At 44.9% G+C, this 17,792-nt stretch overlaps 1 protein-coding gene across 3 annotated transcripts in view; it reads right to left on the reverse strand.

The window, feature by feature from the left end:
• Positions 1-635: 635 nt before the first annotated feature.
• The window catches only part of GJA8 (gap junction protein alpha 8), a 35,600-nt gene continuing 18,443 nt past the window's right edge, over positions 636-17,792 (reverse strand). The window contains exons 4-7 of one of the 3 annotated variants that reach the window (XM_039383360.1): positions 16,971-17,137; positions 13,601-13,766; positions 10,331-10,557; positions 636-1,921 (exon numbers count right to left, since the gene is read on the reverse strand). In XM_039383360.1, coding sequence (XP_039239294.1) covers positions 725-1,915 — 1,191 coding nt within the window. In that variant the 5' untranslated portion in view covers positions 1,916-1,921; positions 10,331-10,557; positions 13,601-13,766; positions 16,971-17,137 and the 3' untranslated portion in view covers positions 636-724. Of the gene's footprint in view, positions 1,926-10,330; positions 10,558-13,600; positions 13,767-16,970; positions 17,138-17,792 lie in introns of all 3 variants that reach the window. The other 2 variants (XM_039383359.1, XM_039383361.1) reach the window with 2 other exon arrangements.

The following is a 17,792-nucleotide window of genomic DNA, read 5'->3' on the forward strand; positions in this document are numbered from 1 at the left end:
AACAAATAATCCTTCTCTGGGCATCTGCTAAATCCTAGTAGGGAGCCACTGTTAACCTTGCCCACTGTCAATCTCACTTGAAGGGCAGAAATATTTTTGACAAAGGGAAAATATTTTTACCTAAGTCAGATATGCATTCACAGAGAAACTGGGAACATTTTGGGATTTTATTTTCTGGATAGAGAAGGGAAGTTGGGCTTACTATTTTAGTGTGTTGATGCTAAGCACAGAATTCACTTTGTGGATTAAATTTAACTGCAATTCCATGCCAACAGCAAAGGGGAGATCTGCTCAGCGAGCCATAGGTGGAAACAGAAAGACTAGATACAGTTGTTGATCAGTCTTCCCCCTTGCTGGCTGAAAGACAGATCCTCCCCACATTCCCAGACAAATGTGGAACACAAGGCTTTCAGTAAATACGTTCACAGTGGCAACATTTGAGTATCACTGCCATGTTAGGTTTTAAAATACATCAGTTATGTGTACAGTGTAGATATTACTGTAAGGAGCGAGCTGGCATGTGGAAACAGGGAAATACAGGGACATACAGGGCAAATAAGGCACAGTTACCATGGTAGTACCTTTCCAGTTGGGAATCATGAAAGGAAATAATATTCAAATGGCCACTTTAGCGCTTTGCTTAAAAATATCTTTTGATTCTTTCTCTATCTCTCCTTTTCTCTTCAACTTTTTCCTTTTCATGTGCTCCCTGTATCCTGCACCTTCATACAGTCAAATCATCTGACCTGGCCCGGCTGCTGGCTTTACTTAGCCTGCTGAGGGGTCTCATATCGGTGGCGAGTTCAGCAGGTGCTGAAGGCCCTTCCACTTCATCGCTCACCACCTCCTCTTCTGCTTTCTTCACCCCTGGCTCCTCAGGCTGCTCTTCTAGCTCCTCCTCCTCCTCCGCTCTTACTTTCTCCTCTTCTGGTTCCTTAGCTGGTGCATACGATGGCAACCTCTCATCAAATGCCCTGGAGAGATCTTCCAGTGGAGCCACCCCAATCTTCTCCTCAAACTCATTGTAGGCTGATGGAAGGGGGCTGGGCTCAACCCCTACTTCCGTGAGAGGGAAATAGAGGGACACCGGCTTCTCTTCTTCCAGCAGCTTGTAGCCTTTGGCCTTTGGGATGGTGGGGACTGTGATGGCAGGGAGAGGCTTCTCCGGGACCTCTCCAAGCGGTTCCTCTGCTGGTCTTCTCAGAGCCCTCCGGATTCTTTTCAGGATCAAGTGACTGATCTCCACCAGGTTGAGGAAGAGGGATACGGCAGCCACCACCAACATGAACATAATAAAGATGGTCTTCTCCGTGGGCCTGGAGACAAAACAGTCCACAAGATTGGGACAGGGCCACCGCCCGCAGCGGTAAAGGGGGAGAATCCGGAAGCCATACAGGAAGTACTGACCTACTATGAATCCCACCTCAAAGAGGGTTTTGAAAATGATGTGGAAGATATACGTTCTCAGGAGAGTACCTTCCAGGCGAAACTTCTTGGTTGCATCAGGGTTGTTGCCTTTGTTTTGGTTTGGAGCAAGGGGCAGCTTCTCTTCGTCCACCTCGGCCTGCTGGCGCCGCTCAGCTTCCTCCCTCTCTTTCCTCTTCTCCTCCATGCGGACGTGGTGCACAGCATGCCCAAAGTACATCAGCGAAGGCGTGGATACAAAAATGATCTGCAGGACCCAGAGCCGGATGTGGGAGATGGGGAAGGCCTCGTCATAGCAGACGTTCTCACAACCAGGTTGCTGGGTGTTGCACACAAAGTCTGACTGTTCGTCTCCCCACACCAGCTCGGCCGCCGTTCCCAGGATCAGGATGCGGAAAATGAAGAGCACTGTGAGCCAAACTCTCCCGATGACAGTGGATTGCTCGTTCACCTGCTCTAAAATGTTCCCCAAGAAACTCCAGTCACCCATTTCTTACTGTCTAAGGGAAGAAAAAAGAAAGAGAAAGACCACAAATTACGCTAAATTTAAAAGATTTAGGTTTTCCCGCTGATATCTTTTGCTGCTTTCAATCAGTATTTCCCTAATATGCTTTGAGAACAGAAAGATGGTCGTTTGCTTATTTGCTGATTTGCCTGATCACAATGATTTATTAGCAGGAGAAGGGCTGGGAAGCCAGAGCAAGCTGCTTGCTAAATTCTTTCTTTCATGGCACTAAATGGGCAATTACTTTTCAGCCAGGGAGTATATTTATCTCCTTTTCCAGGTGAGAGTCTTCTGTGGTGCCTCGTAGGCTTAGTTGCGTGAGCCTGCTTGGATTTCATACGCGTACAAACACTCACCAGCAATACAGTGGAACAGATTTATCAGCATGCAGCTGCAGTGGTTAGAAAAGAGAGTGCAGCTTTCAAGCACCCAAGCTCTCCTGCACCAGAACACCACACAGGGGTCAAACAGATCTCACGTTGGCGCCCATCTTGCACCTACAATAAACCCGGATTCTCTCTAGACTGCATTTATTAATTCTACATTAGCAACCACTCTGTTAGGTAAGAACAGCAATTACAACACCATTACTTTGTTAGTAATACTGTATAAGCTTAATAACTACTACATAGACTAGTTTTGCTTCACAGAATACATTATATAGAATACAGTTATTGGGGCTATTCTTTGCATCCTCTTCTGAAGTCAGTTGCCACACTGACTTTTCCTCCAACCCGAGGAAAAACACAAAGGTCTCTAAGTGGGACCTAAAATACTCCTCACTGTCTCTGAAATGTCAGTGCTGCTATCTCAAGCTGACATAGATCTGGAAGCCAGCTGCAGATATCCTACTGGAAAGCTAAGAAAGTAGTCCATTTTCAAGTGATGCAAGTCAAATATTACATTATTTTTGTCATTATTTTTGCATGCTAAGAAATTATTCCTAGGTCAGGAGTTCATCCTGCATATCCTGAACTTCCCACTATATCATTGCAGGCAAGGGAAAACCTGTGTATGAGGGAAATAGAAAGGAAAGGTATTTTGGATGTGCTGGTTTAAACACACCACAGCAGTCTGAAGTCTCTGAGGAATGCAGAGTACTAAAGTGGTCCAGAAAGACCGAGTGGTGGACCACGACAAGTGAAACAGGGAACATTATTCATAAAACAGCTCTTCACAGGGAACTAGAAGTTCACCTCTTAGATACTACCTCCATCTATAGTCTCCTAAATGCACAAACACATACACAAGCACCGGGAAAAAGAAGGTACAGCCAAGAGCATGGAAATCTGAGCATCTAAACTTCCCTCCTCCTTCAGATACCGCTGGGATATATTTGTAATGCCATATGTTATGACACACCAACGCATACTAGTCTGCCTCAACTACTGTGTGTACATATTCACACACACACAAACACACACAATACTGAGAGCTCTACAGCTCTGGGGAATTTCACCAATTTTCAGTCAAAAAAAAAAAACGCTTATGATGGCATTTTGCTCAAACAAGATGGACTCATATTCCTCACCCTTGAACCTCATAACATTCTTTTAACCCCAGGCACCCGTGTTAGAAAAGGAAAAACAGAACGCAGCCCTTCAGCTTGCACAAACACCTCGCAGGAGGAAGCAGCAAACGTATAATTTAATCACCGAAGAAAATTGCTACTTTCTCAGTCATTAAAGTTGTGTAAAGGAGTGTGTTAATGTCAGCGCTTACATTAACAAGTCTAGCAGAAGATTATGCTGTTTACATACATTATCTAAACTGATTTAAACATCCTCTTTCTGCAAATTCACAGAGCAAAGTACACCCAACAGTTACCAATCATGTGCAACTCTGTAAAAAACATGACTACACACAGTATAAACTTCATTGTCCCCCAGGCACCTCAGTTAACTCCATCCCTCTCTTCCTTTGTGAGTCCCGCTGATAAGCCACGCTACCTTTCGAACATTAGCACTGCAGCACACAAGAGCAACATTCTAGATGTGATAAACCTTATCATACAGAAAACTCACTGTACAGGAGAAGGAAAAATGTTCCCTGGCTAACTCCACCAACTGTCTTGCTCACAGCTTGCTACATTTGGCTGAACTCTTCCTGAGACAACTTCCGAACCGGCCACGTTGTTTTTAAAACTCTGCCATGACCACCCTCTCCGTTTTCTGCGAGTGAAGTGGTTCGAGGTTGCTCAGTCGGCTCAGCTGCAAGCAACGATATTGGGTGGACTGATGACGAGTGGCAGGACCAGCTCAGATGTTCAGGATTCCACCCGCGAGCAGCCAGCCCCTCGAGTCTCAGGAAAAGGTGCGAGCAATGTACTTATGCACTTCACCTTCTCCCTTAAAGACTGCCTGTCGTGAGGAAAGAGCAGGGCACTGCCTAAGCCCACTCAAGAGTCAACAGATTCATGTTCTCAACTCTCGTGGGCTCGTTGCAGACCCCCACCCTGCGCTTCCTGAGCACGCTACCGGCAAAAAAGACCGTACAGGTTAAGGATGTTGAGCAAGCAACTTGCCGCTGTGAAAGGCTCCACCGAAGAAATGTGTCCCCCTCCTCTCTTGGCACTCTGCAGGGAAGAGTGAACTTTTGTCTCTCTTCTTCCCTACCCTAAAAGCCCCAATCTTGTCGCACGACTGAGCAGATATGACTGAATTGGCTCTGATGGTGGGTTTTAGTTGCCCTGCAATATTTAAGCTCCGAGCCAGACGGCTTTATGAAGTGAGTGACAGTTGGTGACGTGGGGAACAATAGGGAGGAAAAAAAATAGAGAGAGAGGCAGAGACACAGAGAGGAGAGTCCACTGAACATGAAAAAGCAGAGGGGGGAGAGGAACAGGCGACAGGCAGTGAAAACCTAATACATGCATAAATGGGAGTTTGCTCAGTTAAGCAGGGACCAAAGCATCTCTGCAATTCTGCTATGGTTCAGCACAGCTGTGTGCCCACACTCACCAGTCTTTAGGTGTTGTGGCATGACAGGTGAAAAGGGAATGCCAACATCTCTGGCAGAATTAATTGAATTAAATTGTTACCCTACACCCAACTCTGACAGTTGGTAAACTGCATTGCTGATTTCCAGCACAGGCATATACTGAGGTACTACATCTGTATTTGGCATTGTCAGATGCTTTGGGCTGCTCTTCAACATCTTTTACCTGGAAAAAGCAGTGGCACGAGAAAACAAGATTAACAGTCAATATTAATCAAAGCTGAGAAACACCAATTTTACAACCTCACCTTTCAGTGCCTTAGTTCTGCTTAGCTTTTCCTCCAAATGCATCTTACACTGTGGCACATGCATTAAAAATGTCTAAACCAAACTGTTTTGTTAAGGAGGGCAGCTGAATTCCAGCAGCCCAGCAAACAGGAATGTTACCCCAGGCACACTCGCCTACCCTCAGCCACCTGCAAAAGTGCTGGAGAGAAGAATCACAGGCTCAGTAATGCATCTGCAAGTACCACCAATTGCCCTGGGAGTTTTAATTATAAGCCAAAGGTGATAATTGTATTCTGAGGTGTTGGTTTTGTGGTCTTTCTGTAGGAATTGCTCGGAGTGTGCTCTTGGTGCTCAGCTCCGAAGAAATAGAGGATTACTGGAAGCAAAATTTGCTAAGCAATGGTACAGATGCCAGGCTCATAAAGTGATGAAGCAGCAAGTAGCTCTCCTCTCTCTTTATGCAAACTCAACACTGAATTTAATTTCCCAGAATGGCACTGGGAGACATTCTGTCTCTAGAAAAGCTGTCGTTTGAATAAGATATTATATACAATACGAGGGCCACAAAAGTTTGTACCTTCAAACCAGTGGTTTCAGGCCTCTCTTCAGTGTTTCTGGGCATTTGTGCCCCTGTAAGTTCAGAGCCTCACCTTAGCAGTTGTCTTCCCAAACAGCTTTTTTGCACAGCCCCAAAGTTCAAAGCACAATTGGAGGCTGAGATGATGTTTTTCAAAAAAGATTTCAAAAGAGCTAAAGGATAAGTCAGAGATGGAGAAAAAAATTCATATTTTGCAAGAGGAATCAGTTTGGAGACACAAAAGAAAAAAATCAACCTCAGTGGATCTAGTTGAAATGAAAGTCATATTCTGAACACCTTAATTAATCACTCTCTTAATACAGAAGCTGTAGCAGAACATTTTTCAGCCTGTGCTACGTAAAGCTGGTGTGTGGGAAGACACAAGTCCCAGGAACATGAAGTGAATAAGAAAAGGCACAGTTGTTCAACAGGAGGAATGAGAACAGTAAGGAAGAGTAAGGAATACCTTTGTTGTTTTCTTTTGCTACATGCTACTGAGATAAACAAGGACTAAGACATGAGTAACTGGTCATCACTGCCACCCTCAACCCCTCTCTGGGAAGCAGGAAGAGAGGGAGGACTAAATGGTACCACCAGCACCCAACACCTTTAAAGAGTGCCTGGAAGGTGGTGCATCACAGAGAGCAGGTGGTTCAGATGTCGAACTGCCTGTTCCTTTTCAGACTGAAACTGTCTTTTTGGAAAACTCATCTCTGGTGGAATGTGTGTATCCCTTCCTGGGCCTTATCTCTCTAATATAAGGAGCCAAATCCCAAATCTGGTATGTAACTACATGGCTGTAGTCCATCTCTAAATTACATCCAGCAACTGTCAGAGATATTTCCCATTAACCTTTTGTCTGCCTTTCACAAGCACTGTCCAAATATCAAACACTGTCTGGCAAGCTGCAGGACAGCTTGCAAGATGCAGCTGATGCAGAAATTATATTCCAGTCTCTTATCATTTGGGTAAATGTTACTTTTATCTGAATGATCAGATGACTTTCTTTGCTGTCATTAGGGTGCAGAGCCATTAGCATAGGGCACGCTGATTTTAACAGGACATTTCTGATTTGTGGAAAAACCACACAGTCACTTCACCTGGATGCCTTTTTAAAAAGGCACCACTGAGCTCTGGGACAGATTCTCCAGCTCGCTAGGGCCTCCTCCCCCTGAAGAAAAGGGCCTAAATTAAGATGAGGATGGGCAGTGGGGAATTCCTCTTGTGCTGGGGTTATGCAGGGAAGTGGCTGGTTAATGTGGCGATGAAGAGAAGGCAGAACATGAGAAGAGCAAGAAGGAGACTTGATTCTCTTAGGCTGTGAAAACCTGTGGCTGTGAAAGAAAGGAGTGCAGACCATAAAGCCAAAGGTCTAGAAGACTGGACCTCACATGCAACACGTGACATTCACCGAGCCTGCAAAAGAACTGCATACTGACAGTACCAGACTGATAATGGCCAACACTTCCAACCTGTGAACCTCGCTCAGCATTTAAGCTCTCATTAGGCAACTTGTTGATGTGCTGAGTACTTTCCTCTCCAAAAAACGGTGCTAAAAAGAGTAGCAGCTAGTGAGAGTAACACTGTTACTCACAGTGACTTTTCCTTGCCTTCGGGACTTTTCTTGCCTTCAAAGAACCACGGACATCTCCTGCACTTTTAAAGCGTTATTTTCTTTGGAAAGAATTTTGCTTCGTGGCTGACTTCTCATCCTTTAGCTGCTTTGAGGCTGGTGACTGAGCTCCTGCCTCTGGCACCACTGAGTCTGTGAAGTCTCCACTGCAACTCAGCCTTTTGCTCAGAGCCTACGAGGTCACTTGGGGAATGTGGGATTTTTTCATTCCAAACGGATTTCCAACACAGACATGATGTCAGGACAAGGCAGGGCCATGCTATTGAACAGCTCTGTTCATGCATGATAGCAGATTGTGCAATTATATAGCGCACAACCCTGGATAACGATACCCCTCCCTCAAACAAAGTTATCTTCTCCCGATCTGCTTAGCTAGAAAGTGGCACATGCTTCCTGTTCTTCTGCTGAACACACAAACCTTTTGCTCCTGGCTGAGGCTGAACACTGGACACATCCAGCCTCCCTGCAAGAAGCTGGGAGCGTCACCCAACACTCCTGTTTGCCAGGCACCACCCAACTTAGCATACACCTGCTGTGCAGCAACAGGTGTCCTTGTCCATCCTAGAGCCAGAGGGATCTGCCACTCTGATCACCAGGACCAGTCTCCCAGATTTCATCATCTCTCTGCCACCTACCGGTCTCAGAAATCATTTAAATGTGGCCAGCCCTGGATAAATCTTTAGGCAGGCGTTGCCACGTCCCTGCAAGACTGGCAAGGGTCACTGCCCATATTTTAAGGGCAAGGCTCTCAGATTTTTCCAGGACTCTCTTCAGAGCCCTACAGGCACTGGGGGATATAAATTGCTGAGGAATATGTTTTGCTAGGGAACTGCAAACAAACCATAAAGAGGGGGAGGAAGATATAAATCATTGAGGAGGAGGGGAATTGGGGAAGTGTGTAACAGGAGAGTTTGGGCAGGAACACAGAAGAGGTGGAGATAGGGCCAGATTGTGCTGAGCCTCAAGTGGAGGATGAATACTTATGGGAAACGTGTTTGTAATTTAAGGGATGGAACAAAACTAGACAGTGAATAAAGATAAGCAGGGTAAAAGTGGAATGTCTTTCTATAGCTGTTTCACCTAAATGCAGTTCTTCTCTGAAAATTACTGTTCTAAGAGAACCTGGGGAATTACAGGCCAGTCAGCCTAACTGTGATACCTAGAGAGATACTGGAACCAATTATGAAACAATCAATTTATAAGTAGCTAAAGGACAATAAGCTGATAAGAAACATCCAGCAGGGAATTTTGAAGAACAAATCCTGTCAAACCAAGCTAATTTTCTTCTTTGACTAACGGGCTTGGTAGATGAGGAGGAAATGGTTAGGTATAAAATACCTTGACTTTTGTGATCCTTTAGAAAATATCTAGATCATAGGCTCCCAGAGCAGCAAGAAAAGCCACCATACAGAGGCTACACAGGTTGAATTACCATTATCAAGGGTAATTATCAGGGCTTCACTTTTCCAGCTGGGAGGTTCATGTCCTTGAAGTTTTGCCTCCAGGGCTTCTCAGTATTTCCTTGAGTGTTTCGGACAACAGCCTAGAGGACAAAACCAAGAGGATGACAGCTGGGCTGGCGGGGCAGCACTCCCTCCTGAAGACAGGGGGCTGGAGCAGTCAGAATTTGAGAGGAACGTGAGACACTGGAGAGCTGTGCTCTGCCCTCTGCAGAGGTGACTGCACCAAGGAACAGTTCAGGAAAGGCGACTGTACAGACACCAAATGTGCTGGTCCAAACTGAACTGTAACCGTTTTGGCAGCAGCGCAGCAAAGAAGAGATGGGGTTTGACCCAATATGAGTCTGTTAAGTGAGATTCCCACAGAAGAAGACAAATCTCACTCTGAGATGCTTTAATGGGAATTTTGTGTATAAGGCAAAGGAAGCAATTATTTTGTGGATTTACTTGATACTGCTGAGCTCTCAGCAGGAACAGTGTGTCCGCTTCCAGGCTCTACATTTTACAGGAGATACAGACACACTGGAGAGAGTCCAAAAAGAGAACAACAAAATGATAAGAGATGTGAAAAAAAACCATTACTTATAAGGAATGGATAAAATAACCGAGTTTGTTTTCTCTAGGAAAAGAACAACAGGAGGGGAGGCATGATAACAGTCTTCCAGCACATAAACATTTGTTATAATGGCTGGAGAGACTAAACAGTTGTCCCCTACATTCACCAAAAGTAGAAGAGGAAATAATCAGCTTAATTTGCAATAAAAATGATATAGCTAAACATTAGAAAAACACTTTGCAATGGCAAGAATAGCAAAGCACTGCAGCACACTGCTTGGGGAGGCTGCAGAATCACAGGAGGTTTTTATGAAGAGGTAAACAAACATCTGTTAAGGATGATCTTACCTCGTAAGCAGAAAAACAACTGGGGGGAGAGGGAGGCTGAGGCCTTTGGTCTCTACAGTTTCGTATAGGGCCAAAGACCTAGAGAAATCTCAGAAGAATATTTTCAGTTGGAAAAAAAAAATAATATCTTGCCACCAGTCCTGAAAACTCAGCCTGGACATCACAGGTTGTCTGCACCACCCAGTGCAGTGCTGAACTGGGGAGATACCAGCTTAGGTCTGGGAGTAAGTTGGCTGTGCCAGTGAAGAATTCCACTTGAGTTAATTATCTCCTCCGGAGTGGGCCTAATTAAATGGGGCAGTGTGGAGCACGGTGGTGCTGTACTACTTCCCGTGCTGCCCCTAGATCACCCCCGGTACCTTCAAGCCCTGTAAGGAGGGCTGTCCTCAGGGAACCTTCAGGAGTGTTCACAGCTTTGTTCTGTGGCTTCAGTGACAGCTCTGAATGTGCTGCAGCTTTAGAGGTGTTTGCTCACCATAGCCACATTTCAACCAATTTGTTCTGTTACTGTATTAAGCGTAAGATTGGATGTCATGGCTTATCCAGAGTGTTTCTCCTGGACATTGACACTAAACATAACAAACAGCCTGCAGGCGACTCACAGCGCTTCCATTCAGAACCTCTCTTCTCGCTCAGCTCAGAGACAACCTTTTCCAGAGGGATGCTGATTTTATCCGAGGGCAGGAGGAAGGAGAGCCACCCGCCTTGTCCCTTGTCCCAGCACAGTTGCTGGAGCAGCATCAGCAGAGCAGCAGCTCCCGCGGCCCGAGCCACTAGCGGGCGATGTTTTCTCATTCATGCGCCGACAGCGCCGGGATGCCGAGGTTCGCTGCGAACGAGAAAGGAGAAGGTGCAGCGCGTCCATTACGCTGTATCTAAAACCCGGCCTTTCTCTTCCCTCATCCCTCGTTCCTTAAACTTTTCCTGCAAGCACAAAAATAAGGCCAAGCAAACACAGGAAACTCGCGGTGATGCAGTTATACCTATTGTGAACGTGATTTTTTTTTATGGTACTTTCACAGTGGTTGAATAGATTGGAGTTAAACTGATGCGAGGATCGTTTTGATGTCTATAATTTAACCTGCAGAATCACTGTAAACTTTGTTGACTCTATTTACTAGTATAATCTGTATTTTCACCCGAACCTGCATCCCTTTTCCAGCAAGTACTTCTCAAGTATACCAGCTGACTTGCATGATTTTTCCTTCAATAACATGGTTAATAATAAAAACCTCACTAAAAGTACAAAGAACACTTAAGGCAAAGGAGATGAACTCTCGTGTGTCAAAGGTAGGTGCTCTGCACAAACAGGGTTAGAGACAGGAGACAGAAGAGTACTCTTTTAGACACATGATTTCATGGGTGAGCATGATTTCACTTAAAACTTGACCAGGTTATTTCTTTACAACAGTGCCTTGGTTAGAAATCCTACGTTCTTGTGCCAGTGCAGGTGCTATTTCTGAGGAGCAGCACTGGGACAGGGCACAGAGCTCGTAGGCAAGGTGCTAAACATGCACTATGGAGCCATCACATATAAAATGCCCTTCCTAGGTCCCCATATACCCTCCTCTTACCTGTCCCTTTCTCTGACCCCTGCCTAGAACCTACCACCTGGTCAGTCACAGAGGTGGAGCACATCAGCTGGAGGACATCACCAAGAAGACACGAAAATGTAGTCATGCTACATACTTAAGTGATCCATGGACTCAAATTTATCTCAGCATATATTCTAGGTTATGCCCCCCCCACCACTATTGAGATTCTCCTCAGAGAACCACATGAACTGGTATCAGGAGTTGTGAGGTATCAGGCCAGTCAGGGAACATGTTGCTTACAGCCAGTCTGGACTATCTGAAGTGGATCCAGGGAAAGCAGTGACAAGCACCTGATAATACTTCTGGTAATAATTAATTGCTCCAGGCCTGCCAGTAAAAGAGGAGCTAATAATATCTTCCAGCCTCTTGAGGGGATCTCCATGTGTTTTGTTTTATCAAGACTTCTTGTACAACCTCTTAACATCCCCAGGCAACAAGGAGCTGGAAAGGACAAAGCTTCTGAAAGATCCAAACAAGTGGGTACATGTGGAAGCATCTCGTGTTACCTCACTGTCTATGAGGTTTGTTGCCTTCCAGCTTCTGAGGGAGACTCATTCCCTACTCCTTTCTCCCTTCTTCTGGGCTCTCCTCTCACCCCCAAGGCCTGCCTTGCTGAGTGGTAGGCTCAGGGCTCTCAGGAGCATTGTCACCACCCACTCTCCACCTTTATCTCCCTGCCTGCATTTCCACACCGTGGAATGACACACTGGAGGTGTGCTGTGCACACCGGGTGAGAAGGTGGCCCAGGAGAGCTCACAGGCAGGACAGGGCAGGGATGGGGAGGCAAAGCAGGCCATTATTTGTTCTTCCAGTCCCCAGAGATGCACATACCTGCCGTGCACTTTGGCTGACCTCAGCTTCCCATTTCCCACAGCAAAGCCTGTTCCCAGCTTCTCTGGGAAGGACATCTGTGGGGGCGGTTCCTGTTTCCCTGCCCTTTCAGCCACTTGTCTTCCTGAGCCTGATATGATTGTTTCTTTGGGCACAGTGTAAAAGATGCCAGCAAGTAACGGAAGCCTCTCATGCCTCAACAATTTATTGAGAAGAAAAGGAGGTTATTGAACTTGGAAGCTGTTGAGCCAGTCGTTCTCTTTTCCTGATCAAGAAGATAACCTGTCCATAGATAAATCATCCATCCAAAGGTCTTCAGCATTCACTGAGACAACCTGGCCTCAAACTAGTAAACAGCCAGGTGAAGGGAGCCAGGGATTATTTATGTACAAACCTACCAGAAAACATAGGTCATAGGGTGGAAGGGCTTCTCCAGTTTGGAGAGGCCTGTGTTGGTTTTTTTGTTCATTATTTCCAGCAAACTTCAATTCCCTGCAGTCCTGTTAGTGTTCGGTGAATATGATATTCTTAAGATCAATATGGTTTAAAGCATTTCAAGATCCTTTTAAAAAAAGCATTAAGGTCTTTGGGGGTTCTCTGTCAGACCTGGCAGAACTTTCAGCAGCTGTTTCTGTGGCAAGTTCCACCTTGGTGTAGCGACTCATGAATAGTCTTCCACTTGCCCTGTGCTACGAGGCTCCATTCTTGTCTGATGGTTAAATACCACTAAAATGAAGGCAGCTATTATTATAGGTAATTTCTCAGAAAAATACAGGCATGTATTTTAATGGCCTGCATCTCTCTAGTCCCTGAAGCTCTGAAGTGAGGACATGAGCTCTAATATTTCTGTTTCCACCCCTGCTTTGGCCCAGTGTGCAGCAGGTTTGGTGGGTTTCTACTCCCCCTGACCAGCGCTGGGTTTATGCAGTGGCAGCCCTGGCTTTGTCTTTCAAAAAAAGGGTGCCCTCCTTTACAGAAGGACAGTACAGAAGTCAAGTCCATTCCAACACATCCTCCTTAGCCATACACAACTGTGGCATTCCTTTCCATTTTGTATTCAACATGGCTTCGCCTGCCCAGGGGACCACAGTTGTAAGACATTGGAAAAGATGTTGGGATGGTTTGTACAACTGAAGTTTTACTTACTGGCTTGTTTGTAACTTTGAATCATAATTTCCTGGTTATTAATATTCAAGCTTTGTGAGTCAGTGTTCCAGCAACTGGACTGATGATTTGGGTCTGCAGTGGATAACCAAGCAACACTGGAATATGGCAGCACTGGTTATTTGAGCACTCACCAAGGGAAAAACAAACACCAGTTATTGCTTAATTTAACACACAGTGATGTTGCTGACTCAAAAACGGCCTTGCAGATTTTTAAATGTTCTAAACGGCTTCCTCATTTTTCAAATCTTAAATCCAAAAAGAACAAAACCTGTGTTTTACCTTCTCTGGATGGGTAAACTGGTGGCAGAAATGAGAGGCTGGTAGCAGGTTTACTGATCCCCACCCAACTCCACTGTTACATGAAAGCAGAAGGAGGTCCAAACTGGTAATGCTTTGAAAGGCATGATGCTTTAAGAAGTCCTGTTTCCCAGCCTTGAGTAGAATTCTGAGCAAAATCAACACAAATAAAGGATTTAAATAAGAAAATATAAATAATCATTGAGAACTGCTTAAAAATTGTTTACTAGGAACCAAAAATACACATCTCCCCAGTAAAGAAAGAATAGTGCAATTGAAAAAAAACAACCACATTAAAAATTGAAATGGGGGTGGCTTAAGTAAGTAAAACACATTTAACAAATAGTAAGAGAGATGCTGAATATAAATTAGGAGATAGAAATCATAAAAAAGATACGATGGAAGTGAAAAGGGAAAAAAAAACGTGACAAAGCTATTTTTTTAAAAAGTAAAGTAAGGACAAAATTAGTCCTAATCATGGCATTGATCTGTTATAGGATAGAAATCTTAGATTATTCAATAATAATGCAGACAACAAGAAAATAAATCAATAAATACTTCTATCCTACTGCTGGGGAAAAAAGGTTGATAAAGACTTTGTTGGTGACATATCTATTCTTGTTGTACCTCAGAGGAGTTAAATACCACCTACTAAAATCAGGCATTTTAAATCAGCAGGACTGGATACCTTGCACTAAAACTTGGTTTATTAAATAAGCTGCACATGATATGTCTGCACTATTCATGTTGATCTGCTGTACTTCTTGGTGCAATGAGGAAGTCCTGGCGGAGAAGAAGAAAACTCATAGTCTGGCCTTTTTTATAAAGACTATGTAGAAGGGCATAATTACTTTATAATTATCTCCTAACTGTAATTACTCACAGGTAACTACAGACCTGTGATAGGATCTCAGACTTCAACTAAGTAATTAGGTGGCTATCACAGAACACAGGGAATAAAAGGAGGGAAATATAACTAGGGGCAATCAGTGTGGGTTTATAGAAAATTCACCCCACTGAACGGTGTTAAAACTTTTCTCTGAGGAAATTTAACCATTGTTAAATAAAACAAAGCTGGTACAATATATATACTTGAGATCCTGGAAGGCAGTTTCCCTTCCAGGAAGGCATTGGAGTTACATGGCACTATGATTAAGAACTTGCTTGACATAAAAATAAGATAGCAGCCATTAAACAGACTATAAATGACCTATCAGTCTGGTTCCAAAACACAACTGAGAACTAGAAGGGACTGGGTTTTTTTATAGCATGTTTGTACCAAGATCCTGGAGGGTGTTTGACATCTTAGGGGTGACAGATAGAGACATCAGTCCTGCCTGGTTTATTCTCCAGTTTTCATGAAAGCCCTCTACTGTCAAGAGCTCCCTATTATGTGCTCTCCGTGACCCATAAATCATCAAATTAGAAAAAGAGTGCTTATTTTCTGGTTCAAAAGCCAGCTTACCTTAATGACCACCTGCCAGCTTGAACGAAGAAGGTAAGAAAGTACCCCCCCAGAACTGTCTTCTCACCTTGTACATATCATATGAGATCTTAGATCTACACATGGGCTGCTAGTACGCAATTTGAAGGACTTAAATCTGCCCATTTCTAGTCCAGCTGCCAAAAATGATTTATGATCTGTGAGGTGGCCCAGAAAGCAGTGTCACGAGTGACAATGTACTGCATCATCCTGAGGATTCTTGCTCATGCATTTCAAAAGCTGGTCCCATCTATGAGCAATGTCTCATCCCTCAAGTCCTGGAAAGATAGTGCCTATCTTTGCTGTCCATGGAAGGGAAGAGGTTTGAAGGACACAGGCAAGACCATGAGAGGAAATGTGAACTGAGAAGGCTAGAATGAGAATAGCAAAGAACATTCAGGAGAAAACAAAGGAATAAAGAAACTGCCAGAGCACAATCCACGTGCCAAAGGACAGCCCACAGACGAACACAGATCCTGTCTCCTTTGAGCTTAACACAGGTGGTGAAACTACCAAGACTTAGGAACAACCATCCACCAACCACGTACTTGAAAGAGACACCCAAAAATAGAGACTCCTGAAAATTCTATTTGTTGCATACATGGTCATGCCTGCCAAAAGCCATGTCACTGTTCTACAAGTAGATTTTAATTCAGCTGGAAACAGACACGTGCATGAACAGGTCTCCCTGACACCAAAGACTTTAGTCCCTGGTGAATCTTAGATATGAAAGGTTGGAACCATTCCATTTCCTGCAAACAAGTCCAGTGCTGTTGCTCTACCTTTGAATGTATTGCCTATCCTGCCAAAGCACGGAAAACCTGGAACTGCCTTAGAAACATCTGTCCTGGGAAAATGAAAGGATGCCTAGGAATGAAGGGAAGGTTCTTTATTTCTTCTTTTCAAGAAAGGATGCCTGGGCTTGCCTGGGCAGAAAGGTCTTATTCATGGAACAACAGAACAAAATAAATAATGTAGGTTTTCTGATAGTGCAGGGAATAGGACAGGCTCAGGCTGAGACTTCTAGAGGCAGCATTTAACCTGGACTGTGTGCCTTAGAGAGAAGACTCTAAGACTACCACGGGAGGAGATCTGTGAAACTGCCAAGAGCTTCTGATGATCCAGGCCCGACTATTCCTTTTAGACAAGGTATTTAGCAAAAGTAAAGATGGTTGTAGGCAGACCATGCATCCCTGACCCATGGAAAACACTTCTTGGGAACGATTTTTATCCGGGCAGCAAGGCCTTAATGCAACAGGAACCGAGAGTTCTTTTTGACTCATTAACTCAGCTGTTTTGCACAGCAATAAACCCTAGATAAGGAAGTAGCCAAGAGCAGCTCAGACTGCCAGAGAGGGGTGGGGTAGAGCAGAGGTCGCTGCTTTGGTTCCTGACAAAACCTCTCACTTACTCCTCACAACTAGATACCCACCTCAGTGGCACAGGTCACCCATGAGCACAGGCAGTGCTGGTACCAGTGGAAACAAACCCAGGGAATGTGGTCATGGCATATTTCTGGCAAGAGCCATCAAAGCCAAGAGCTACGAGGACTGGAAGGTCTCCTGGGGCCCGAGTGTGCGAGCGCGGCCACCCCGACCATGTGCTGGCTCGCAGTGATAACATTGTGTGCTGAGGTTGGCACACAGTCCAGGTGAAGTCACAAGAGGAAAAGCTTCCCACCCGGCACAGCCTCAGCAGCCACATCCACAGACCCTCGCCTGCTTGCCCTCCCTCACCACGCTCCACCCAGCCAGCCCTCCTGGCCACAGGGGACACGCTGCCCTGCCTGGCTTTCTTCCACTGTGTCGGGGCAGGGCTGGCTCACAAGTGGCCATTGTGTTTCCTAGGAAGTGCTGCTACAGCAAGTACCTGGTCACTCTGGCTGTGTGCAAAGGCTCAGAGCCTCTGCTGGCACCTCTTGATGTCCCAGCCTCCATCTGCACCAGCGCTCATCCTTCCAGGGCTGTTCTCAGGAAGTTTCATTGCGCCTCAGATTCTTCCACATGCACAGTCTCGGCCTCTGTCAAACTTTAAGTCTGTGGGGAATAAGGTAAGAAATGAAGCAAAACCCCAGCATCAAAGGAATTTAGCTTTTCCACAAAAAAAAAAAGGAAAAAAAAAAAAAAAGAAAAAAAAAGTTCCTTGAGGTAGCAGAAAGAAAAACTCTTTCTAGTTTGGTTCAGAAATATAGGGGAGTAACTGTTCAAGGTTTAAAGTTTGAAATAGATGAAAAAGCCATAGGTGATGGTATGTACAACGAATGTCTTGCCTTGGCCAGAGGAGAATTAAAGCATGATAAATTATGACTTACTATCTCTTATCTCTGAGCACCTCAGTGGACAACTAATGAAGCCTCATTTACTTGGGGATATCACTGCAGCACAATCCAACAAAAAGGTGAACCAAACACTCTGAGCTCAGGTGAGAGCGCTGCATCTAGCCCATGCCCTCTTCTCACAGCAAAGATTGTGCCTGGTTGGTCCTGCCAGGGAAAATCTTGATTCTCCCACCCTGTACAATTCTCAGCCTCATAGTTACCAAAAGCTATGAGCCAACATTTGACTGTAAAGCCAGAAAGAACTGGCCTGATCATCTAGACCCACATCCTTGAAAACCTGGCAGAAATCCTTCCCATCTCTACAAGGGTCCACTTTCTGACAAGAATCCAGCCACAACTTAAAGGACTCCTGT

The sequence above is a fragment of the Pipra filicauda genome, unplaced genomic scaffold (assembly GCF_003945595.2).
Source record: "Pipra filicauda isolate LSUMZ 115617 unplaced genomic scaffold, ASM394559v2 scaffold306_size1276767_pilon, whole genome shotgun sequence".
Classification (NCBI taxonomy): Eukaryota; Metazoa; Chordata; class Aves; order Passeriformes; family Pipridae; genus Pipra; species Pipra filicauda.